The sequence below is a fragment of the Pimephales promelas genome, chromosome 14 (assembly GCF_988280905.1).
Source record: "Pimephales promelas chromosome 14, fPimPro1.hap1.1, whole genome shotgun sequence".
NCBI lineage: Eukaryota > Metazoa > Chordata > Actinopteri > Cypriniformes > Leuciscidae > Pimephales > Pimephales promelas.
Window position 1 is genome coordinate 25776799 of NC_142782.1, and position 27197 is coordinate 25803995.

The 27197-nt window shown below is 38.8% G+C and overlaps 1 protein-coding gene across 1 annotated transcript in view; it reads left to right on the plus strand.

The window, feature by feature from the left end:
- sema6bb (sema domain, transmembrane domain (TM), and cytoplasmic domain, (semaphorin) 6Bb) overlaps window positions 1-27197 on the plus strand; it is a 122512-nt gene that overhangs the window by 39543 nt on the left and 55772 nt on the right. Inside the window, exons 2-3 of the mRNA XM_039676967.2 lie at window positions 23075-23198; window positions 24278-24389. Coding sequence (XP_039532901.2) covers window positions 23093-23198; window positions 24278-24389 — 218 coding nt within the window. The 5' untranslated portion in view covers window positions 23075-23092. The remainder of the gene's footprint in view (window positions 1-23074; window positions 23199-24277; window positions 24390-27197) is intronic.

Consider the following 27197-nt stretch of genomic DNA (forward strand, 5'->3'; position numbering starts at 1 on the left):
GACGCTCGTGCCATCGTGCGAGTCTGTTGCTCTTAGAAGAAAGTTTGTGGACGAACAAATGTCTTCAAACTGGAACGAAGCAGAGGCCATTAGCTTCTCACTATCCGCGCTGAAGCTGAGATCATTCAACATCTTTGTGAAACGGTATGCGCGTGTACGTTTTCGACATGTTACACGTCTCATCCTGACGTCATGTGTCTTTCCGGGATCTTTCCGGGTTGTGTGTGAACGCACTCACTCCCGGCAAATCACTGGCAGTGTGAAAGCACCGAAATCAAACAATCCCGGGACAAATCCCAGGTCACATTATCCGTATGTTTTACGGAATTTTCTGGTCTTTTTTTAAAATCCCTGTGGAAGAAATGAATGGGTAAAATAACTATGGAAATAGTTTAGAAAACGCTGGAACTGGTGCGCTCTAATGTCGGTGTACATATGGTGTACATAGGTTTTACTCGCCCTGCTCTGAGCAGGATTCAAACCCAGGTCTTCGGCATGGGAGGCGGGCACGCTAACAAGGACACTAAAGACCACAACCTCTAGCATCAGTCGCTAGATCACCTCTTGAGGCCATAAGCACAGCTCTTACTGGCCTACGTCCATTACATCCACCACTATTTGCTTTTGGGAGCTGTGTCAATTTTCTGCCAAATAGTGTTCCATATGTAGAGAGGAAATCATACAGGTTTGGAATGACATGAGGCAACTATTAGAGATTTTTTTTATTTTTTGATGAACGATCACTTTAACATACATCCTCAAGCAAAAACATATTGTCATTCTGGTGGTTGATTTTAAAGACCCCTCCACCTACTTACAAATAGTCATGCGCACACAGACTCACATTCAATCAAACCCGAACAGGTCCCTCTGGGAAGCCACCATATGAGGCATTAGTGTGTAATTTGAGATTATGAGGTGGACCGGAGGTTTAGTGATTTTATCGGAGGCTCCATTTCAGCCATGGAGCCAAGGTCAGATTCACAGCGAGGGGACGGAGAACAGGGGGAGTGCTGGTGCATGATGGGAAGGGGCCCATTGGGGCCTGTGTGTGTGCATATGATAGGGGTGAAAAGGAGCTTCAGGCGGAGAAATGAGGAGATTGGAGGAGGAGATTGCACATATCGTGGATGGAGAGAGTGCTAAAGGAGAGGAGGAGGAGGTCAGCGGCAGAGGAAAGAAGGGAGAGAGGGAAAGTTTGGAAGGGTTATTATCTCAGGATGTGATGAGAGATGGGAGAAGTCAGCATTTGGCACGTAGGCCAGTCGGGCACAGGCCAATTTAATCTACGGTAGGTGCTCCTTGACTCACCCGCCACAAGATAGAGGAGAGGGATGTCGCACGAGTCAAGAATAGAAAAGAATCGTGGTGAGTGGATTGAAATCACAGCTGATTTCTTTAACTTTACACTGCATGATTATGATAAGTGGGCCTTTTAACAGTCTAAACCTCTGTCAAGCATTACAAATCGCTCAGGATTTGTTTAAAACTCCCAGACTTCTTAAGTGATTGGTTCGAAAGCCCTCAAATTCCCCTCTGAGGGATGATGGTATGCATGTTCAGAAAGGAAATCTGAAGTGCACTCAAGTATCGGTACAAATTGGTGTCCCGCTGTGTACAAACTACCTAGAGTGTTGACAAAGAGATACGCTGAGTTAATGTTTTCAAATCTGTCTATATTAGAGCGAGACGAGAATGAAGGCAGAGATAAATGCTTATCTATGAACTTCACTGTTTTTCTTTCGTGCATTGTTACATTTTTCACGGATATCAGTCGATCTGATTGTTTCTGCAACAGTCCACTGGTGTGGAGTGAGCGGAGCTGAGCAGGCATTTTCAATTCAGTCTCTTTGGGTGGCGAGTAGTGTGTGAAACTCTTGTTGATTGACAGCGAAGTGGAGAGCGGCAAAAAAGTTGAGAAACTATGCAAATTCATGTCTCATGTAAATTTTTATATTATATTGTATTATTTATAATTTAGATAAATATTTTGTGGAGATATTTATATTTGTACTCTACATTTTCAAAGTTTTTTGTTCCATAAAATTATAATTTTCTTCTTTACATTTTTTTTTGTCGTATAAAATTTTCTAGAAATGTTTTTTTAAATAAATCACACTTGTACATTTTTGTTCGATACCATTATTATATATATATTTTTAAATAATTTCATATTTTCTAGAAATGAATATTTTCTAGAAATTTAATTTAGATGTTAAATGCAATTTACGTGTTTTTGGGGGTTTTTTTGTATTGCAGCTAGGTTGTGGTTGGATTGTTTTCTATACCAGTGGGCAGGAACCTCCGAGTCTTGGTTTTACCTACACACACCTCATATTCACATCTCAGCTGCGGCACGACTACAGCGCTCACACTGCCACGCATCACGTCTGTATCTGAGAGGCACTCATACCGGCACCTCACATTAATCTATTCACTCAGAGAAAGAAAGAAACGGAGCAGCCCATTTATCTCCATGTTCCACAGAGTCACCGGCCTCATCTCCATTTGTCATTTAGAGGTGGAAAGAGTTGCATTTGAGCATCTCACATGCCTGATACTCACGGGTGTGTATTGCGGAGCTGAACACCATCCCTGATGTTTTATTCCCTTTAATTATATTCGTGCTCTTCCAGTACTCCCTCAACGAATGAAACTTTGAGCAGAGCTTTAGTGAGCCTCCGCCACAGATGCTTTCCAGATGGATTGTTTGGCTTGTAGTGAAAGTTGCTAGCCTTCATTATCAACATCACCTTCACAGTCATCATTACAATTATCCTCTTCCTCATGAATTCCTAGTCCTTATTGAGCCATTGTAGGAGCATTGCTAGAATGATAATTAGCAGTCGCCAGCTCATGAATATTTAATTAAAGCTGGTTCTCTGAGCCAGTGAGTGGGCCTTGTTCAGTGCCTAATTAATTAAACATCAGAGTTTCTGAAGCCTTTTGATTAAAGATAAAGAGGAAATATAAGGATCAATAGAAAACTTTTTTAAAAAAAGGGGGAAGAACTGTACAGAAGTGTTAGCATTTTGCAAAACATTTTGTTGGTAAGGGTTTGAGTTTCACTGATGACGTTATAGACCTTATGTAGCCCCGCCCCTTTTCAGCGCCGTGCTCGTTGTCTTTTGACTTCTGTATTTTCTTGTCTGTATTTTCACAGCGATTTTGCACAGGTATGAATAAACTGCTTGTAAAAAAATTGACATTTGTTAAAGGAATACTAAAGGAAATTGGCTCATTTTACATAAGTCAATGGGACCAGAAACTGTCTGGTTACTGATATTCTTCTAAATATCAGAAAATCGGCTGAATGGATTCGAAAACGGTAAAACCCAACTGTTTAATTCTGGGGGAGTTGTAAAATGAGCCTATTTCCAAAAAAATGGAGTATCCCTTTAAGACATCTGCTTTACAATGCTTATGATAAACATTACAATGCTCATGATAACTTTTGTTAACTCTACAATAAGTAAATCCACTTCACCAGCTAATTACTCCTCGACAGCGATGCCATAGAAATATACAGAGCGGCCGCGAAACTGGAAGTTCAAAGACAATATTCTAAAGATGGCGGCGCCCACGTTTCTCTGGTGCACAAGGTCTATTGGCTGGTGGCATCCAAGGAGGTATAAAAGTGATCCGCTAGCATTCCCATTAATCTCATTGCCTGTACTTTAGCTTTTGAATGGCAAAAACTTTTGAGCGTCAGTGGAGAAAGACTAACTAGAACATTTTGACAGGTTTTCTAGTGAGTGCCTTCTTCAGTGACTATATATCTTTAAACCTGTCCCCCAGAGGTGATGTCAGTCACGCTAACCCTACTAAATAATGCTAACTAACTCCATCAGGCTGAAAAGGGGCCTTCAGATACTTCCTTAAAGCCAAGCCACAGTCCTTGACGCCTTGAGATATAAGCTCAGCTCTGTTTGATTTGCAAATCCTGGCAACTCGCTGACAGACGGGAGAATATTTACTCTTTTTTGCCTGTGTTTAAACATTCCGGGCACGGCAAGCACAGAGCTCGTGTTAAACATTAATCAGATTTATTCAAATGCCATTTGTAATTATCATGATCTCTGATTAGACTTGTAAATGATGTCTCTGAGACCAGGATGGAGCTAGACTCCAGGCTTTGGAGTTTGGCTGCAGGTGGGATTATTCTTATGGATTATAGAGGAGACAAGGGGAAAAGAGTGAAAAGGAGGGGTAAGATAAGTACACTGAGACGTGTGTGTGTGTGTGTGCGTGTGTGCGGGGGTCTGTGAAGAATGAGATAATAGAGGGAGAAAAGCACTTACAATTAGCCAAGCACAGCAGAATGTGCCCTCAAGTACCTAAGATCCACAGACCACATTTCCATTTACTTTAGTGATTTGCTTTGTTACAGAGAATATATATCTTAGGACTTAGTGAGTATAAGATAAAAAGAGAGCAGTAAAGATGGTATATATGGCACTTTGATATGTCATTAGCAATCATTTGAATAATTGATTTAATTTTGTCATTTTTTACAGGATCATGTTTGGTTCAGGTAACGGCTGATGTGAATGGAACACTAGGCAAGGCAAGGCAAGTTTATTTATATAGCACATTTCATAGAAGGAATTAAAAGAATCAAAATAAATCAGAATAATTAAAACACTTTAGAATAAAAATTAGAAACTTAGCGAGAATTGTCGGAGGAGCTTGAGTTTGTTTCCCACTGTGAGCGGCGTCTGCTCACCGCTTATGCCACTCCTACGTAATACTAAGGGTCAGAGCCTCCGGAACTAGACTTGTGTACGACCATAACCGGAAGCCAGTGGTTATAGTTTGTGAAGTTATAAATACTTTTTGGGTGAACTAACCCTTTAACAGCCCGGCTTCTGAATCAAGGGTGAATCAAGTGATGAGTGCAGTCCAATTCCCAAACAAATGACTCTTATTAAATGATTCCCTTTTGTGAAAGTGCATGAACTGTTTACGAACTGTTCATTTTTGTCAATCAAAACAGCTCAATTCAGTGTAGTCTGATTCCGCATACAAATCTCTCTTGTTATCAAAAACGGACAACACAATCAATGTAGTCCAATAAATGTAATCTTATGAGGTGGATGAATCAAAACCATACAATATGACTGGTGTCATCCATTTCCTGACTGAATTATGATTTAGTTCTTTTTATTGGATCAAAAACACAGAAGAAAGAATAAAAGGGTGAGTAAATGATGACAGAATAATTTTTTTGCACTTCAAGTGATCATTAAAATTATCTCACCATTTTGACAATGGCATTGCCAATGTTTCTCTCTCATAAGTAGGCTATTAAAAGAATTGTTCATAAAATGTATGATTCCCATTCATAATACCATGGTGCTTTTTTTCTAAGGGAACCATCATGCTCTACATTCTGTAATCTCTACTTTTTCCATTAACCAGAATTATATGATCTCTTTGCCCTCATCATTTCAGAACACTGACATGAAGACCTGATTATAATCATAAGGCCAAATCATCCCACACAGCCTTCATTAGCGTGAACCTCTTCTCAGTCAGAGCGAGGAATCTTCCTTACACTGCTTTTTTTCTTTTTACTGTAGCTGGTCTTCATCTCTTATATCATCTCACTGTGTTGCTGAGGAGGACGGTGTGAGAAAGTGTTGAGTCAGGACAAATGATTTGTCATATTTAGCAGCAGAGATGGAGAGGCTGGCACGCTGTGAAGGATGTGGAGAGCCTTATGAATCTCTGGGGTTTCCAGCTGAGCTGATCAGGGGCTAACAGGATTTTTTTTTGTGACCAAGTCCCAGTTTTTCTGAGTATCTGAGGAGCAATAAAGGGGGAACGGTCTTAAAGAATATGAGAACTGGTTTCTGTGAGTAAGCACTTAAGAGGAACGGCTACTGACAGCTTTTAGATCTCAAGGGTGAAGTTTGGGTTTGAAACTTGATAGTCATTTATTGCAGAGTGACAGGAGACTTATACCAGGGTTGAATTAAGTTTACCCTTCTTTTTTAACTTTTTTTTAAGCAGAACCTTTCATAACATGAAAACACATTGGAAAATGTGGCTAAATAAGTGTTTTCATTGACTTCTTTCTTCAGTCGTGTTACCATAAACCTCAGTATATTTTGTAGGATTTTTTCCTAAAAGAAGTTTCAAAAGGGCATGCTTTGTTTACATACCAAATATTATTATTTAAAAGTTATTATTAATATTATAATTTTAAGCACACTTCAGTTGTTTTATGCATCAGCATACATTCCCTGCCTCTCTAAAAAGTGTTCAATTATATCCAATAGTTACTGTTAAAAACAGTGAAACAAACACATAATTAGCATAGATGCTGTGTGCTTGCTGCAGCTTACTTTATCAAAAGCGTCTCCTGCCTCATTGATAGCTTTCATCCAGCCAGATTGTGGTTTTCATCAATGAGCCAAGCCAACAATAAATGGTGCAATTAACAAATGTGCATCAAGAAGTGCAGCCTATTTGTGAGCCTGGACATCTTTTAGACAAGGCTAGACTAAACTATATTTAGCCCCACATGATTAAACCTCTGAGACCTCAAAGAACTGGCTCATCTTGATGGGACAATAATATTCGCTTGCTTTGGCTCAGATTGTGGCAAATGAGTCAGTGTGTTTTGGAACAGACTGGATGGTTATTGTTCATTGTCTTCAACAAGATTCAGCAGGAAAATCTTGTCGTAAATACACTGATAAAAATGGTGGGGGATCTCCTGTTGCCATAGCGCCCAGTAGCTGTGTGGATGCCTTAAGATTGACGTAAAGACAGAAAGAGATGGAAAAACTCAGTTGCACAGTTAGTTACACAGCTATGCTGCCTTGGGTCTGAACTTTTATCTGTAGAGCAGCAGAGGCAGTGACACTGTGGGAGTTATTGACTGGTCGTGACCTGACTCTTGGACTTTCAGTCTTATCTGCTGGTTTGAAAAATGTATCAGTGTGATTTAGCCAGTTTGGACATGTACTGGGATCAACCTAGCAAGAGCTGAAATTGTGGTTTGAACAGCATTTTCATCAGCATATTCTTTCCTTCTGATTTTAGGGGTTTGCAATAATGGCTGTAATTAGGGCTGGGCAACGGTTGTTCTAGGGCCAACTAAGGATGTTGATCTAGGAACCTGTCTAACGTCACGTTGACGTCAATTTTTATTTTATTTTTTTTTTCATTTCTGTTAGCCGTAAGGCCTTCTAAATGCTAGTGTACTCTTAAATGTTGATTAAGTTTACAATTAGCAGATATATGCATTTAAATTTGCAGGAAAATTTTGCAAAAATAATGATGATTGCGATTTTTGTCCAATTAGATGCTCTTGAACCGTCATTCTCAACCCAAAGTCCCCCCATTGTCCAACACAATATTTGGAGGACCCCCATGTTGTCTAAAATATTTCCTCTGGGATTTCTGCTGTAATTATGACAATTCTGCATGCTTTCAAACTTTTTAATTAACAGAAACTGGGTGTTGATATTCAGTTAATGAATAGGCTACATTTCATTTGTGATTCTATAAGTTAGAGTAGAGCGAGTTCGGTAAAAGGCGCATTCGAATTCGCGTCAATTTGCGTCAACTTTCTGCCACGCATCTTACCCCTTTACGCTACCATTGACAATTTAGAGTCTTCCGTAATTGAGTTAGTGTAAATAGCCTCTGCCAACAAGACAGGCCATTTGCACTTAGTGTAAATAGACACTGTTTACATAATCTAAAGCCTAATTGTTTTTTAAAAAGGGACAAGTGCTTTGACATGTCCAATCAATAGGAAATGCATCAACACCAAATATTTTATGGTGTCAATTTTACCTTATTTGATTTTTTTCCTGACCAAAAATTAATTTTAGTCCTAATAAACTATGATTTTATGCATGCAAATTTATGCTTTCCATTAGCCATAAAACAAAGGGCATTAAATTGCATTTAGCATCTCTGTTCTATGCTCCTGCTTTTTGAGTTTGTACAGACAGGGGAAGAGAGCGAGAGGGAAAGATATACTTGAGACTAATGAAGGTTTGGAGAAGCCTGTCCTTATCTTCTCACGAGCAAAATTGTTTCTGTGCCAGAGAGTGAGAGAGGCATCATTACAACCCAGTGTCCAGTCCATCGAGCCCTCTATTTATCTTTCATGTTCCCTCATCTCTTCTATTCTCTGCCCTTTATCTCCCTGTCTTCTTACTCTATCTCCAAAAATTCATTTATGACCTGCTCTACTCTTTCTCTCTTTAAAGGGTCTCGTGTCTTCCTCTCATGTTAAAGCTGTCTGGGTTTAAAAAGAGTCCATTATTTGTTCCCTGTAGTCCACGGCAGAGGCCTTCAGATAGCGGCCAATTGAGTAACGGCGCTCTTAAACCCCACACAAACACGGCTGGATCTGCCAGCCCTACCTCAGCCAATTACCAGCATACCTTTCAGAGAGGATGACATGGAATAAACAAATGGGAGAGATATTCACATCTTTTATTAGACTGGGCTTTTTATCCCCCATTGATTCATTTCTGTGGCTATGGTTTTGTTTTCCTCGTAACACATGGACACAGGGAAGAACATCTCTAAAATGTCAATATACAAGTGTGTAAGCTTGTTTGATCAATTGTGCTTACTTGGCCTTGCGCAAAGCTTTGGTTTAATTGGCATGGATGTGAAACATGCCTTCCATCTGCATTTAAACTGGTGTCACAACACCAGTGCCATTAAGGAAGACAGCCGTGAAACGCTTCAATCACTCTGTTCCAGGGACTCTTGTTTTTATTTTTGTTTCTGACTGTTAGACGAGTGTAGTCTCGTTTGTGCGTTCCAAACTTAACAAAACAGTACAGTGACTATTAAAAAGTGATTTGAAAGGAATTTAAAGGGATACTCAACCGTTTTTTTCATATTAAACTGTTATTCCCTTAGCTAAGACGAGTTGATGCATACCTCTCTCGTCTCAGTGCGTGCACTCAATCTTTTTGGTGCACGAGACACTTTGATCGCACTTAACTAGCCCAGTTCATTCAATATGGGCCAAGCAGAGAAGCGACCAAACACCTCCACGTTTTCCCTATTTAAATACAGTTACTCAAGCAGTGTAACTCGACCTAGGACGGTGACACAAAATAAAAAGTTGCGCTTTTCTAAGCGTGTAAAATGGATCAAGTCTGCTTCACTGGTCATGTTGGAACAATGGATAGATGATTCAGAAAAGAACAGGTCAGAGTAATTTGTAATTTTGAACATGCTGTAAGAGTAATTTGTTCAGGAATCATACTGCTCTAGTCATGCTGTATAGTTCTCGTTCTCTAAAAAGAACCAGTTCACCATAGAATTTTGTTAAGAAATTTTGCTACTGTAGTCATGTTATACGGTTTTGATTCACTTAAAATAAGCCTGATTTCTATAAGTGTCATTGTCTGGGAATTGAACTACTCTGGATACGCTACCCTAGTTATAGCATATGTTTTTTTAAACACTAAAACAAGCTGACTCATAAGAGGAATCAGACATCACTGGCCGCTAAATGTTCTGTGCATTAGGTTTAGAAGTGGATCCAGCCATCCTTTTGTCAGTGATGAGAGAGAAACTCCAATGTGCCTTTTAAACAACATGTAATTCAATACTATTCAATAGCCCTGGGTGAGTTCCCACACACATTGATGACACATATCCTTTTACAGTAAAAAACATGTCGACTTTATTAAATACGGTGTGGTAGTCGTGGCCAAGAACAAGCAGGACAGGTAGTGGACAGATGAAAAGGTTTATTTTCTATATCTACTGGGGCAAATGTAACAAAGATCTTTTCCAAATCAAGTTCATACAACAAATCAAAGACTTGAAACTGAAACTAACAGACCATAAACAGGCCTAAAAACAAATAAATCTCCAACAAGCGAACAACAAGCGAAAAACACTAAGGTCAGCAGGTCATGATGTTACTGTTACTGTGACTGGACAACTCTGACAAACCTCTGCTCTTCCCTAACACTGCTATAAATACTAATTTAGCCTCCAACAAATAAAAATAGAGGTAATTATCAAATAAAACTTTATATATTTAAACACCAAACAACAATAATATTTACAGCAAAAATATACCTTTATTGTAACTAAAGCCGGGTGCAGAGTGTGCGATTTTGGCAACGATTTGCCTGTCTGAGACAAATTTTGCAATTCCTAAAAGGATCCTCGGCTTAAATCTGAAGTTTTGGATCATTAGTTGACCGTTGCAATCAAATATTACCTCTATTACCAAATTTTACCAGAATATGAAATTTTGACAGCGTCAGATTTGACTTGCAGTCCTGCAGTGTGACTTCTCATAAGATGACCGTCAAATTATCTCCATTTTTCAAGACAATTTACGTTAGAGATTTCTTTGTAGCCACCATTTCAATCCTGCGTGTAACGCAGCTCACCGTTACCGAACATGTCATCGATTGTTAATGTAAAACTCCAGACAAGTTTTCTTGAGTGTCCGTTTTTAACGCGTTGTGACTGTTATACAGTTATACATTAATGAAAACTGAGATCTTACAGTGTGACATGGCTGACCAGCAACAATCGCAAAGGACTATTATAAATCGTACAGTGTGCACCGGCTTAACATAATGCAATCTACTTAAAGCACAATATAAAAAACGAGTCCAAACAAAACAAAAAGATAGATAAACTGAATAAAATAAAATAAAATAAAGGATCCCCCTTCTAATCGGATCATGATGTTACTGTTCAATTTCCTCTGGAACAGCACAAATTGGGAGACTGAAGCACCACCTCTCCCTTTGTTTGCTGGCACATGGATTTTTTTTTTTATCTTATAATAAGGGGATTGAAATAAATTAACAACAACCAGTTTAAATCATGGTAGAGGCCAAATATGTGAGGTGGGCTACTCACTCATCACGTACAGGTAGGGAACAACCTAATGTGGCTTTACCAGCCTTTCCAACCCACCTCCCCTTCACTTCCATACCTCTCTCAGAGAATATCATGTTGGACACGCTTGGTTTGACACATAAGGATGTTATGTTTCCCCTCAATGACCTCACTCACTTCAAGGCTATTGACAACGTTTTTCCACAATATTCTTGAGCAAGACCACAAAAGAGTCAGTCGGGGGGAATGCAAGCTGTGACACACTCCGAGGTAAAAGGCTTTATTGATTGTAAACCACTCTCGTACAAGTGGAGCATGTGAACTAAAGCAGGCCCGCATTATGCGCCGTTCGACGTAGACGCTCAAGGCCGACGCATGAATGACGGAGAAACAAAACAGTCTCTGCTTTTCAGATGCTGTCTGGGGTTTGATGGGTGTGTGGAGTAGTTCAGCTGGGAGGAAGTTAACACCAGGTATTGTGAACCAAAAGAAAAGGTCAGCAGGGTCAAGGCTACATCTCTCTCCATCTTAATCGGCACTCGATAGCTATATTTATTTGTGTGCGAGTGCTGCATTTCAAGCCTCCAAACGAGCACACACACACATCCGTGTCGTCAGCTATGGGGCTGTTTAATGGGCTCTATGCTTTCACTCTTTCAACATAATGGTTTCACACTCTGTTAATCCCTCTCTTCTCTTTTTCTTTGCCTATTCTCTCCTCCTTTGTCCTTCTGCACTTTAAATTCTCTCGAATACAGGAAGCTTTCACCCTATTTACTCACCACCCTGTGATGTTTTCATCTTGCCATCACTTCGTCCCATCTACCCTCTCTTTCTGCTTCTTCTTTCGGAGTGTTATTTTTCTCTCTCTGAATGGCTTGGTTACTCCATCAGTTCTCTGCCTCTGTTATGACTAAATCTGTCCCTCGTTGCTCATCTCCTTAGCAACGGACTGAGTAAACATCAAATCTTATTCCATCCATCTTTTCTTCTATCTTCCTTTCCTTCCACACACCCCGGTGGATCTCATTCAAAAGAAAGGCCGGTACGGCTAAAACCCAAACAACTCGCAAACGTGTGTTCTCAAAGTGCTTATGCGCATGAGAACACATGCACATCCACCCTTTACATTTGATATGCTTTCAGGATGCTGCACGCACACCCTCCGCCGAAATCCCTCTCTACTGTGTTTCCATAAACAGAGCGCCACACAGACAGGCTGTCTGAGGTCTGATAAGGAGTCGTGAGAGAGGACACTGATGGGGAGGAAGTTTTTCCATGTTCAGCTAAAACGACAATGTGCAGCCTCCACCCTGTCATAAATAAGCCAAAGTGAGATGGCAGAGAGAAATACACAGTGATGTAGAGGCGTTTGCAACGAATGCATACTCTGCGGAAAGACCAGCATGATTTTTTTGCTGGTTAATGGTGTTTTTGCTGGTTCACAGTTAGTTCACCCCTAATTTTTGCATTTTTTTTTTATTTAGACAAACACTAGAATTAACTATGACTTACAGAATATCTCACATAAATACATTATTATACACATTATACAATACATATACCCCTTTTTGCATCCTTTTTTATATCTAGAATGCATCAGTCTCTCGTCATTGTAGTTACATGGACCAGTGTATTTTTTTCCTCCAAGGAAAAAATGAATCACACAGGTTTGGAATAACATGAGGGCGAGGGAATGACAGGATTTTCATTTTAAACTTAAAGAAGCCTGCTGGAAAAGCATCAGCATTGCAAAGCAGGGACCAACATCCAAGCACAATTTAAGCTGGTCTTGTCCGTATTGAATGGATGAAAATTAAAGAGAAAACCAACCCGACATGTGAGGAAATGAGTCAAGAGGAAAGAAAGTAAGAGAATGAGATGTATAGTTGGACTGGTTGTAATGCTCAGGTCTGATTCCCAACCCTGGCTGGCAAGCATAATAATAAGCTCTCTCTCTCTCTCTCTCTCTCTTCAGCCCCTGCTTGGAGCACAGCCTGCAACATGCAGATAGTCGCAACGTATGCATGTGTGTGTCTGTGTGTGCTGCCACCTTGTATACTCAACAATTAGCAGGCTCAGAATGGGTTTGATTGGCATGCATTGTGAATGGTTTCCTTGCTATGCCATGTATCATTGTGCATTGATGGAGAACTGACATAAATTCTTCCTGAAAACGAGAGAGCCTCCCCTCCCATGTACCTATGCACACGCGCAAACTGTATGGCTCTTTGGATTGGGTCGGAAATGTATTTCATAAAGTGGGTGAGCAGGTGGCTCATTTTGTGGAAAGAATTTGGGCAATGGGGGAGACTAGAGGGAAGGAGAAGATTGGGATGGGGGGGGGGTACTGACAAACAAGCTGTGAGGGAAAGAGAGAGAGAGAGAGAGATAGAGGAAGAGCAGATGGACGCATGATGAACTGAATAAATATGTGTCCAGAGATCGGTGTGTTGGCTGTAAAGACTGCCTGAAGCATTGTTGGTGAGAAACGGAGAGATATGTGCGCTTTCATACTCATCGATATGCTGCATCTGGAATCTAAACAAGCTCTTCACACACTAACTCACTCACTGACTGCTGCTTTATGAGTGAGTCTGACGGAGAAACCTCCATGTCATAATTGGTTTTACTTAAGGAAAATGATGCCAGTTTTAAGACCATTACAATGTTTTTGATTTGTGAGTTTTTTTTCCATGACATTTAAGCATGTTTTCTTCCAAATTCGCATTGCTTTAATGCATAAGTAACAAAAGTCTTTGTTTCTAGACACACTATCTGCATCCAGAATACTTTCAGATTATGTACTGAATGATGGAGAACTTCTTGACCTATTGAAGTACTTTCTTGGTACTCGTACATCACTCGAGGGTTTTCGAATCTGGCAGATCCTCATCTACCGTTGCATTGTGGAGTAGCAATTTATACACAACAAAATTGCTGTAGAATAGAACATCCGGACTTTGTTCACCCAGTGTTTCATGAAAACTGTGCAGTCAGACATCAGTGTATTGATTTTTGCTTGCTATGTAGTAGGAAAGTATGAATACTTCTCTAAAATCTGAATTAAATTCATTATAACACATGCTACTACGTTTACATATTGTACAATTCAAATAATATTGTACTATTTTGCACAGTATTGAGGGATTCTTTTTTGCCTTACAGCTACTGACTTAAGAAAGAGTGGGTAAAATGTGTGTAATCTCTTTTTCCATGTTATTTTTAGGTGAAATATGACCCAGACGTTTCTTGGCAGTTTTAGTGAGGGTTCTCTTCAACTAGAGCAATGTATGTATCAGTGTGGTAAAGTTAATGAGAGGCAACAAACTGAAACTTAATTCCAAAAGGAGTGTTATTTACAAGATGCTCCGCTGAACCATATGCTATGAAGGGAGGTGTTTATTGTTTTTCTTTGTATTTCTATTCATAAGAGCTGCGTAGTTCCGCTCTACTGCAGTGTGCATCATCCCTAAAGACGTTAATTTTGCATGACGAGCGTGACACACATACACTGATGCACACTTCTGCCTATCCCTCCTTCTCCATTCCTATTCCTCCAAGTAATCTTCCCGCCTCTCTTTCATCCCTGATTCTCCTCCTTTGTCTTTAAAAAATAAAGGCCTGGCAGTTTGTGATGAGCACAGTTGAGATATGAAGATTCTAGAAGGTATTTTTGTTAGGTAATGCATAGCTTCTTGGGAGTCTCAAACGCTTGTCAACCCGGGAAACCTTTGTGATCCTTGCAAGTCTTTTTAGTCATTAGCCTGAACTTTTTCATTTTATTTATGACTGTCCTGTGGATTATCGCCTCGCTGTTTTTGCTTCGCTCGTTTTTACGGCGGTCTATATGATGGATGGGGTAGCTTTAATCTTTCAGCAGTCTTTTTTCCTTCTTTTAACGACGTAGAGTTGTTTCCAATTCACCCGTTATTTGATTTACAGCGCATGAAGCCTTCAGCCGGGTGAGGGGGTCAACCTCGCCGGAGTCTACACTGCTGCCTCTGATGTGTTTATGATGATGTTTGCCCATTAAAAGCTCTATTTTAAAGTCTTGTACCGTCCTTGAGATGAATTCAAACAGAGGACCGTCTAGACTTAAATTTGTTGAATTTCTTGAATAGTCATAATCCTTTGTAAGATATACAAGAACATACAATAGTCCCTGGTTTCATAATCGATTTCTTTTTTTAACGAATTTATACTTTTATTCAGCAAGGATGCATTGAATTTATCAAAAGTGACAGAAAAAGACATTTTATAATGTTACCAAAGTCTTTTTAACTTTATTTTTATCAGGATTCTTCTTTAAATAATTGAATCATGCTTTCCACAAACATATTAAGCACCAAAGACATTACAAATTTGATAATAATTTTGAATTTGAGCACTAAATCAGCATATTAGAATAGATAACTATTCTAAGAGTCAAATTAAAAGAAAATGCAAGGAATATAGTTCACAAGTCATATGGACCTCTTTAATCGTGCTTTTTGCATCCTTTCTTTGCATGCATTTTAAAGAATGCATCAGTCTCTCTTCGATGTAGTTAAGGTTAAGGTATATTTTATTGTCCTGCAGAGGGAAATTTGCCTTGGCCTCAAAAATACAGCCACTGCATCACATAAAATAAATAGTGAAATGACTAAATAACTCAAAATCACCATAACACATAAATTAGAAAGAAAAAAAACCTTTGCAATGGAAAATAATATTTTAAAATGTATTAAAAAAAGTTTTTTATTAAATAAAGGCAGCTTTGTTGAGAATTTTTTCAAAAAAATAATAAAACTCTGACTTTCGCATGATACACCCAATACAAATACAGAAAAGTGGTGTAGTATGATACTGTTGGGGTATTGAGAACTAACCTGGGGTCAACCACAACTGTATGCTGTATTTTGCATCACTTGTTAGTACTGATTAACCAACAGTCTGTATAAGTGAATAGAGCTCAGATGAAACCTGTGGTTTTAATAGTGAAAGATGATTCCATCTTCTTGGAATGCTGCCTGACCTAGAGAAAAGCCAATTTCCCCTGCTGTTAGCTTACGCACAGTTTGTTCATTTAGCTCTCATATATTTTCGCCAAAGCTGTTAAGCAGCATCTGTCTATGGTTCTCTCCTTTTCCTGATGTTTGTGTGTGTGTGTATGTTCAAAAGTGAAGCAACAGCCTGATTCATCCCTTTTTTGTAGATTGCTGTATTTGTGTCTGCAGCGAGTGAAAAATAGCTCAGGGTGTCTCTGCATGAGAAGGTGGTGCTCTGCTGGTTCAACCTGATGCCACACTTCATCAATTCAGAATCAGGATTACTGCTCCGTGGTAAAATCCATGTAGTGCTGGAGCATCTCTCTTCCCTGTCTGGACTTATGGAATGATGCCGTGCATCTTTATAATGTGAGACTAGCTCTTTGACGTGCACAGACCATTAAGTAGATCTTTAATTTCATGTTTCTTCCTCCATGCAAAAAAATCAGTGCTGGAGTCACTGTGCTGTTTTAAACTGCCCTGATAAATGGCTTCGGGGCTTTGACTGTGTCTGGAAAACAACCTATTAAAACGGTTGTGGCAGAACGGGAGAGTGAATTGGACGTCATGCTATCCAGAAACAGAGGGCAGTAAATAATAAATGGCAGTCCAGACTGAGGCTGCTGGGCTCTGATATGGTTTTGGTTGGCTTGCCCCATTCCCCAAGGGGTCAGAGACGGAGGTTAGCAGTCTCGGGTCACTAGAGTAAGATTTTAGGGTGAGTTCAGGAAAGGAATCAGCCTCTTCTTGGCTCCGGGTTCTTCCGGTTTCATTGCTTTGAAAGCATTCCAAACATTTTTTTTTTTTGGCATCTTTCTGCATATTCAGCTTTGGTCTTCCGATACTACTTCCAAATTGCTTTGTCCCCACCTTACTTCGGGTATTTTTTCTCTCTCTTGTACTTTGCTACATTCTGCTTAAAGGGATACTGCACTTTCTTTGGAATTAGGCTCATTTTACAACTACCCCAGAGTTAAACAGTTGAGTTTCACCGTTTTCCAATGCATTCAGCCGATTTTCTGATATTTAGAAGTAACCAGACCGTTTCTGGTCCCATTGACCTAAGTTAAAGAATGGATTCGAAAACGGTAAAACCCAACTGTTTAACTCTGGGGGAGTCGTAAAATGACCCTATTTTCAGAAAAAAGTGGAGGATCCCTTTAAGGAAAACCCTATAGGGCACAGAAGTCAATGGAAGTCAATGAGACCAGAAACTGTCTGGTTACTGATATTCTTCTAAATATCAGAAAATCGGCTGAATGCATTTGAAAATGGTGAAACTCAACTGTTTAACTCTGGGGGAGTTGTAAAATGAGCCTATTTCCAAAAAAGTGGAGTATCCCTTTAAAAGGATTGTTCATAAATGAAATTGGTCATCCTTTACTCAACATCATGTTGTTCAAAACCTGTATAGCATTTCTCTGAAACACAAAATAAGATTTTAAGGAGTGTTTCAATTGTTTTTGTCCATACAATTAAAATGTGTAAGGTCCAAAACAACATCGGACCAAAAGCAACATTGCACCACATTGACTTTCATTATGTGGACGTCAAACCCCAGACTTGTTTCAAAATTACTTCAATTACTTGTGCTGAAGAAAGTAAGTCATACAAGTATAGTAAATGATGACAGAATGTTGTTGTTTTTTTGTAAGTTTTAATGCTGTTTTTTTAAAATAATTTTTTATTTAAAGCACCTTGAATTACCATTTTGAATGAAATGTGCTATATAAATAAACCTGCTTTGGCTTGACTCCATTTGGAAGTTCACATCATAAATCATTTGTGATAAACTGGCATCAAAATTATAGCAAAATGGCTGATTATTATAAAAACAAAAAATTTATGTTGGATGATTGGTGGATCAACATGGTTTGCATCCTGGAGCCTTTAAGGCAAATCTGATAACATGAGGTCACAGTGCGAGTTTCATGAGAGGTCAAGGCCAGGTCGTGAAGCAGTCTCCTATAACAACATGTTCTGTTGCTTGGAACATAAAAATATGGTCTCGAGGCCTCATGTAAGCGAATCGTTCCATTATAGATTATGATCTGCTGTAGCTGTTTAAATGCATCAAGACATTCTTTACCTTCAAATTCACAAATTAGAAGCAATTGTCAGATAGTGGTTTAATTTCTGTTCTCTCTGATCGTTTGGGTCTGATAATGTATGCGTTAATTCAGCCCTTTATTACTGATCACTTTTCTCATTAATGCCATTCTCTACACTCATTATCAGTATTTTATCTGGGACACACATAAATGAAGTTTGCTCTGAAATCCTTAGATGATTTATCGTGTTCAAATCCCTCAGGGGTCCTAAATGAAATCAGTGCCTTTCTTCTTTTACCCAGAATACATATCATCAGAACATTATGCCTTCTAAAGGCAGAGGAATAGGGCTCATAATAATCTTATTCATACACAAAATATTTGAATTTTGACCAGGTTTAATGTCCTTGAAATTCCCAGGATGCAGCTTGGCATTAGCATGGAGACCTGCTTTCCGGTAGGCAGTTATTCATTCTACTCAACTCTGAGTTGTCACGTCCACGTTTTTTTCCCCCCCGTTCTCTGGTCTCGATTGACCAATCATTCCTCAGACTATTGGCAGTAGATCAGAGTTCATTAAGCAGCCTACGCTACCGAGCTACTATTGATTAGCTAAGTGATTTGTTATCTTGAGTAACAGCTTCTCAATGGTCGGTCAGAGATAATGCCGCCCCATCCGTGCTCTTCTCACGGTATCTTAATGACCCCATTCAGATAATTACCTTCTCAAACATTAGTAATTTAATTGACGGGAAGGTCTAAAGAGGCATGTGAATCCTGTTGTTGGTTGAGCCAAATATTAATTAAAAGTGATGTGTATATTTTTTTTCTATGTCAAAGTTTTTCTAATTACTAAAAGTTAGGGTTTTTTTTGTATGTTTGTTTTCCTACGAGAGTAAACACTGGTGCTGTGAGTTTTTGAACATTGTTTAATTGAGCTCTCTGAAGTGTCATGGCTCAGTTAATGCATGGCATGTGTTTGGATGTGGACTACCTGCTGGCTTAACATTGGCAATATTTCCAGGCCATTTGGTTCTGATTACGGTTTTTGCGCAAAACATACACAATCATTGTAGTCTGATTCATAAACAAAAGACTATTTCGAGCTGGTTCTTTTTATTTAATCAGATACATTCATACAGTCAGTGTGACCGGTTTATCTCATTCCTGAACTAGTGACTCTTATATGTCATTCCTTTTTAGTGAATCAAACACATACATTGCGACTGGATCTCATTCCTGAACTAATGACTCTTATGAGTCAATTCTTTTTAGTGAATCAAACACATACAGTGCAGCTAGTGCAGTCTGATTTCTGAACTAATGACTCGTATGAGTCAATTCTTTTTAGTGAGTCAAACACATATAGTGCAGCTAGTGCAGACAGTCTGATTTCTGAACTAATGACTCTTATGAGTCAATTCTTTTTAGTGAATCAAACACATACAGTGCAGTCTGATTTCTGAACTAATGACTCTTATGAGTCAATTCTTTTTAGTGAATCAAACACATATAATGCAGCCTGATTTCTGAACCAATGACTCTTATGAGTCAATTCTTTTTAGTGAATCAAACACATATAGTGCAGTCTGATTTCTGAACTAATGACTCTTATGAGTCTTTTTTTGTGAATCAAACATGTACAGTGAAGCTAGTGCAGTCTGATTTCGTAACTAATGTTTCTTGAGCCAATTCTTTATTAGTGAGTCAAACACATACAACACAACCAGTGTTTCACAAGTCCTTGAACGAATAAATTTAATGGGCAGAAAGGGTCCTTTGTCTATGTCAAAGGTGTGATGTGTGAAGTATAGTTCACACAAAAGCCATTTTTAAACCAAGCAGCTTTCTGTTGTTCAGCACTGTGAATTTGCATGGTTACATGGTTAAACCTGTGGTAAAATGGCAAAATCAGTATGGGGAAATCTTTCACCTTTACATGAAATTCCAATAGGGATTGCCATTGAAATTATTAAAAATAATTATAATTAAAAAAATAATAATTAAAAGTGGGATGGTGTAAGTTATATCCAAGCTTGTATTTACTTTACCCCCTCCGCATCTGTTTAGCTTGCTGTCCCCTGAAACTCTATAGCTCAGAGTTTCGAATTATGCTAATTAAATGCGTGAGGCCTATCGCATACTCGTAAATGATTAATTGTAGCTAGACAATAGAATCACTGATACCAACTTATGGCAGTGTCTTCTAGTTTTAGCTATCCTGTTCTGTCTGCCTTCATTCCCCAATTGGCCTCTTTTCATTTTCTCTTTTTCTTCTCCTTCATGTAAGCCTATTGTTGAGCATAATTTGCTGCATTGGGTGTTGAACTATTAGTGTGTGGGGCGGCCTTGTTCAGACTTCAATAGGAGGAATTCAAGAAATGTCCTGGAAAGATAGTTAGCCCTGATAAAACGTCACAAGTCGTTTCACTATAGAAATAGACCCACAATGGATGTAGTTGTGTGTGTACATTGTGTGCGTTTTGGACAGCAAGGCCACACTTTGACGAATGAGAGCTGGCTGTTTTGCATTGTGTAACTCAATTGGTGCTTAGCCACAGGAAAATGAGAAGGGTTTTTTTTGAATAAAGAAATTGAGGCTGTCAGATATTAATACATGTACGTGTCATCTTAGCGCTGTGGTGGTGAAAAGCTCAACTGACACTGATTTGTTTATGTTTGCACTGTGACTGTAACAAACAGCATTTCCACTAAAGTTTCAAAGCAAATGTTCTCAGCTTGTTAACACTCAAGGCGAGGGATAGCTGAGCACTTATTTATTCTTATATTGAGTTTATGCTATCGAAACCACTGACCACTGTGGAAAATATATCAGAAACACATGACAAACTGTAATTTCCCAGGTTTTCCAGCCCTTCTTTTGTTCAAATACAACAGTTCATTGAACAGTACATTCATTAGGTATGAAAAGCATGCTGTGTCTTTTCATAAATTCTGTTTTTTTCCCATTATTGGCCCTTTATGTTCTCCTCTGCTTGGCGTTATGTTCTGTGAAGTTGTTAAATTTTCTTGAACTCTTCCATTTGAATCTGTTCCTTCTGACTTAACCAAGCCAAAAAGATAATTATTGAAGTTAAAAGGGGCTATTTATCAAAAAAAAGATGAAAATTCTCTCAGTCTCTCATGTCGTTTCAGTCAATGAATCTCTTTCTTCGATGAAACACAAAAGAAGACCCCCACCACCACCACCACCAAACTGTGAAAGTCAATGGTTTCCAATGATGAGGTGGACATCATTGGAGACTTTTTTTGTGAGGACAAAAACTGTGAAAATATTCTTTATAATACCCTCTCTTGTGTTTCACAGAAGAAGGAAAGGAATTGGAATAACATGAGAATTTGAGAATTTTTCTTGGTGGACAATTGAAGTGTGTATTGACTAGATACATCAATCTTACATATGTTTTTTTTAAGCTATTAAAATACCGTTGGTGTCTTTCAAACCAGTAAACGAAACACACAAGCATACATGTATCATCTGTCCATTGAAATCCCTTTTTCAGACACTACCATTACGTTAGACTATTACAGAAAATACTATTGTGACAGTTCTCTAGAGCTTCCCTGTGCCTCTCTGAAGTGCAGAGGTAATTTTCCACATAGATTGTATTGCACTTTAATTTGAGTGACATTTGTGTTTCCATCACATCTTCGCTATTTCTGCCATCTTTTTTCAAGAGGGCAGAAGATCTGAAAAACTATCATATTTTAAGAGATCCAATTTAAAAGTCCATCTCTACTAGTTGTTATTTTTTCAAGTACACGCATATGCAGGCACACACAAGCTTTGTGATAAATAAATAAAAACGTAGTGACTACCTACAGTATATTATGTGAGCCTTAAAATAATAAGTTTGTTCTGGTTAAACTCTAAGTTGAACTGATTTAAAAAAAAAAATTAAATAGATTGTTTTTATTGACACTTCTCAGCTCTGAATGAAAAAAGAAAATGAATATTTTTATGATAATGAGATTACGGTATGACATTGTTAACTTAATAACATGTGGGAAGAGTGTGCAACAGTCGGGTTCCAGAAGTAAAAATCCATCCAAAATTATCCATGATTCTTTTCCACCAATCAGAGAATCTTGACATGCTAAAAGAACACGTTAGCGTTTATAGTTTTATATTTATTTGTCGTTTTTAATTTGATTGTCATTCGAATTGTTTCATAGCATTCTAGATATGTCCCTTCTTAAAGCTGTTATGGGCTCTGTTGTCATGATTCCTGTCTTGTGTTTCACTTGTCTTGTGTGTACTTTTGTCATTTCCTGTCTTGTGCCAAGTCGTGTAGTCCTATGTAGTTTTTCATGTTGATTAGTCTCCCCCAGGTGTGTCTTGTTTCCTCATTTCCTAGTTAAACTTGTTTGTCCCTGTGTAAATAGCTGTTGTGTTTTACTTGTTACTTTGTCAGTTGTTGTACATGTATGGTTATTTTATTATTATTATTTGTTCTATGTGTTATTTCATTAAAATCCCTGCTGATAGATCCTCACCTTCGCCTGCTTTCTCCAGCAACATCACACTATTTTTTTTTTACCTTTTTTTTCTTTTTATTCAATTTTTCTAATATTTTTTTCTTCAAATCTAAGTTCGCGATGTGGTGATTCACCTCATAGCTGGTTGATTTAGTTCAAGGCTTATAACTCTTTCACAACAGACTTTTTAAAAATCCCTACAGGATACTTCCTATGTAGAGCATTAAATCAGTCATTTCTAAGTCCATTTCGGTAAAGATTATGCCTATGTAGGCAGTAGACAGCAGGGCTGCTCTAGGTTTTTAAACAGAGCCTCTCACTCACACATGCTTTGACCCCCTCCCCATTTCTGGCTCAGTGTGAAGCCCTTTTGTTAGACGTCCAGGCAGTTCAGTCTTGGGTCCCGTGTCTTTGATGACAGTTCTGTGACACACCACTTCGAATGGACCATTAGGGCTGGCTGACACGAATTCTATTGGTGGATGACTTAATTGCTGATCTTAATCTCTGGGGTGATGATAGAGATGCTTTACAGCCTATTAGAGTGGTAGTTTTGTTCACAAAGTCAATGTAACTAGAAATCTTGCTAGATCGCCACCTCACCTGACTCTTTTCTGCATGTTCTTTTCATAGTGCCGGAGCTCCACTACCATGACGACTGTGGCCAAACCTTTCATCGGGCTCTTCTGGCTACTGCGGTTGGTGTGTGCGGTCTTCCCCGAGGAACCGGGACCTCTGAACTTCATCCCTACTGAAGGTAATGATGTCTCCATTTCACATGCAGTCAGTCAGGATCAGGGTTGGGCCCCGTCTGCGCTGTCAGGCTCTCAGCTTTCACTTTCTTATGCAGAGCAGGCATGTGATTGATCACAGATCGATAATATTGATTCCATGCATCCCAGCTTAACTCATTCAGGTCTATCTAAGGTGAAAGATGAGAAAAGCAAGAAAGATACAAGGAGCTGGGTAGCTCCAGGGAGGGTCTTATCATCACATACAGGATGAGGGAAACAAACAGGGATGTAAAGTACTCAAGTAATTGTATTTCATTACTATAATGTATTATTTTGAGAAAATCTGGATTTTGCCTGTGAATTTCGGCAAGCAGTGATATGATCGAGAACTTGATGTACCCTCTTTCTCAAAGTCTCTTACCAGTTAAAAGTTTGTTGTTTTATTATTTTTCATGACAATTACAATTTTATTGTACTCTAATATTACATTTATACAACTACATTAAAATATCAAACAACTATAAAATTGTATAGTTTTTTTAATTTAAAATTTAAACATTTCAAGTAACAATTTAAGGTTCCGGGATAATTTCTAAAAGATAAAGGCAGCTGTATATTTTAATGTAAATAATAGCGACATGCTAATAATGCCAATTTTATGTTTGTTTGTTTGTTTGTTTGTTTATATTTTTTCTGATTAATTAAAAAAATATATATCTCTAATCTTGCCTTGATCCTTTCCTAATTCAAGGAATACTCATTCTTTCAAATAAAACCAGATATTATTAATTGTTTGATTCATTTATTTAAATATGTCAGGTAACCGGTTTCTGGATAAGTATATTTTTTTGGTTAAATTTTACTCCTCTGGTAACAACACTACTTGACTAAGCCGAACATATGAGGACAGAGTTTATCTGTGAAAACCAATGAAGAGCAACCATAGGCAACAGTCAACATTTTTATCTCAAAAGTGACAAGAACGCCTCTCGCCTTAACGGATCACCTCTCCCACACCTAAGTGCAATGAAAAGAGGATACAACCCTCTGTCAACCCTTTCTCTTTATCATTCACGGTCTCTTCTACCTCGTTTTCCTTTAGTGGTAAGGCATCCTGTGTTTCTCGGACGACCCCATCGCTCATCCCTCAGACAGGAGCCCTTACACATTCAGAGGATTCTGCAGGTCAACCGAACCCTTTATATCGGAGCCAGGTAGGGTGTGAAATAATGCTGATTAGCATGGGCGTACCCTGTAATTATTGTTGCACCGGCATCTGTAATTATCTGTATGGAGATGTGTGTTTAAGTAAATTGTGTGACACTCAAAAATCTCTTTTGAGATCAAGAGTCTGAATTGCTATTGTAATTCAAAGCTATTTAAAGGGATAATTTACTCAAATTAACGTTCTGCCAGCATTTACTTATAGTTTCAAACCTGTATGGCTTTATTTCTTTTGTATAACACAAAAGAAGATTTTTTTTTATTCTTGTTATTGTTTTCAACCCCATTGACTTTTTTAATGCATGGACAAAATATCTTTTGTTTTTTTGTGATAATGTCCATTTTTAATTAATTTTATATAATTATTTTACTTTAATTTTATATGGTTTTGTTTTATATTATAAAATATTAACTCAATCATATATATTTCAAAATAGTTGTGTAAGCCTCAGGAAAAAAAACATACAGGTTTGGAATGGCATTGTGAACTGTCCCTTTAAGAAGCATGATGTGTTTCTTGTTGTGGTGGCATTGGGTTATAACTTATAAAAGTAAATATTGGACACCTGTAGTGTTTTTAAGATTTTAGGCCAGAGTGGGGCTTTAAAGAGGTCACAAGGTCAATGATGTTTTTGCTTTCTTGCATTTTTTTTCTACCTCACAGGAGCCGGGGGTTTGGAATAGATAAACAAAAATAAAACTTCATTAGGTTTGGCGCTTTAGAAAAATAAGCTGTTTTTGTGAATTTTTGCAGCATGCTTCCCAAAAATGGCTGGCACGTCCATTGGGAGAGTTCAAACATATGGTGATAGTTACTGAAATTTGTAGGGGACCTGCAGGGGAGGCGTCGTACTCTAATAAAGTCTGTCATACCGTGTCAGGAAATGACCTGCCTGCTCGACCGTGTCAAAAATTAAACCTCAAAAATAAATATATCACAAAGCGCCATATGACTTAAGATGTCCAGACTAGAAGCTGGCCTATAGAAACTCAACTCAGAATCGAGCAACTGTTTCGCATACTCTTTCCAATGTGATGCCACTGTGGCCAGCGTAATTCGATGAAATTCAAGCCCCACTGTGTGCAGTCAGTAAACCGTATGTACCTAACAGTGTCTGAAGTAAATGGAGGTGTTTGCCGTAGCCAACAGAAAATGACCTCTGTGGAAAAGATGATTTATTTAGCCGATGACTCAAGAGGGAGCATTCAATAACAACGGCAACATCGAATGAAATAAAAAGCAGGCAATACTGGATAGAGGAGAGGGAGAGAGTCAGTTATGTTTCAAGTCAAGGATATAGACAGCCTGGACTGACTGAATAAAGTCTGAACGGTGTGCTCAAGTGTGATAAGGGGTGTAGACGGGTTAAATCCTGTTAGCATTAGCATGACCGCTCATGAACGTGCCTCAAGAAAGCGACCAGCCTCTCAGCCCCTTCACAGTATTACTGTGCAACACCTGGTCAGGGATGAGACGACCGAAGTATATATATTTTTAAACACACTTGGTTTCCTCCAGAAATTTCTCGACTTCAACGCAACTGCGACTGCAATCTAGCCTCAGACTTGGGGGGGAAAATTCAGACCAAGCCATAAATAAATACACCTATAAGACAAATGAGGTGTTTCTTTTGTGATCTGTATACATAATTAATGTTCCGAGTAACTAGAGGAGGGCTACTAAAATTGCCAGCGGCGACCTGGTTAAGTCACATTAAATCAAGCCTCAGCCACCTCGTTGTGTTTGACCTCATCGAGAGGTCAAGTCTTTCAATTAAGCTCAGGAGTGAAACTCAACACATTCTACCCTCGAACCTGTCAATAGCGAGGCGGACAGGTTCCGGCTGACCTCTGAGGTCATGGAAACAGCCTGACTGAGGTACAGCCTCTACTGGTGCAGAGAAATCATGGACTCAGCTGCCGTCCGGGCTGCCGCACAGATGCCGTAGGGCATGGGACGAATGGTGTGAGACCTCCCGCGTCTCCCGTGTCTCCCGTAGCACTGCAATTTACACTTACTCTTTTAGCTGTCTCCTAAATGTTAAATATAATTAGCCCCATCCACCCCTCTAAATCACATAGGGAAAGCTAAAAAGAGACAGAGGGTAAAAAAAATGTACTAGACCACGTAAAATTGCAGTTTTGATCTCTTTAAAACTTGGAAAGATCAGAATTTTTAACAAGTTTATTGCTAGGGTTGTGCAAAATTCAGAATCGAAGAATCGTCTCCCTTGCCATTCATAATTGTAAATTTAAAATTAATTGTCCACATCAGACAGGAAGTCAATTGGAATCCATTCATCAAAAACCTTTTCAAAACCATTAAACAAGGCTTTAAGCCAACAATCAAAGTTTGTCTGGACATTGCTAGTTTGAATTTGAATTCTACTTTCTTCAAATTGCAATTCTGTATCCTGTTTGCTGCTATTCTAGCATTTCAACGCATTCTCATTCCAAGGCGTCATTTACGACACTTTTGCCAAAGCATAGACATCCGACGCACATGGCACCCTTTAGCGTCAAATGAGACGCTTCGGTTATGGAAGGCTTAGGTATGGGGTAGGGTTAGGGTTAGACCACTAGGAGGCGCCTTCTGCCCCATATATATCTGCATCTCATTTGACGCTAAAGGGTGCCATGTGTGGTGGATGTCTACGCTTTGGCAAAAGCGTTGTATATGACACCTTGGGATGAGAACGGGCTCAGCATGTTCACATTTCAATATTTAGATGGAGACCCTATTATGTTATCTCCATTGCACACTATGCGAGTTGTTACATGAAATTTTGAAAGAAGAT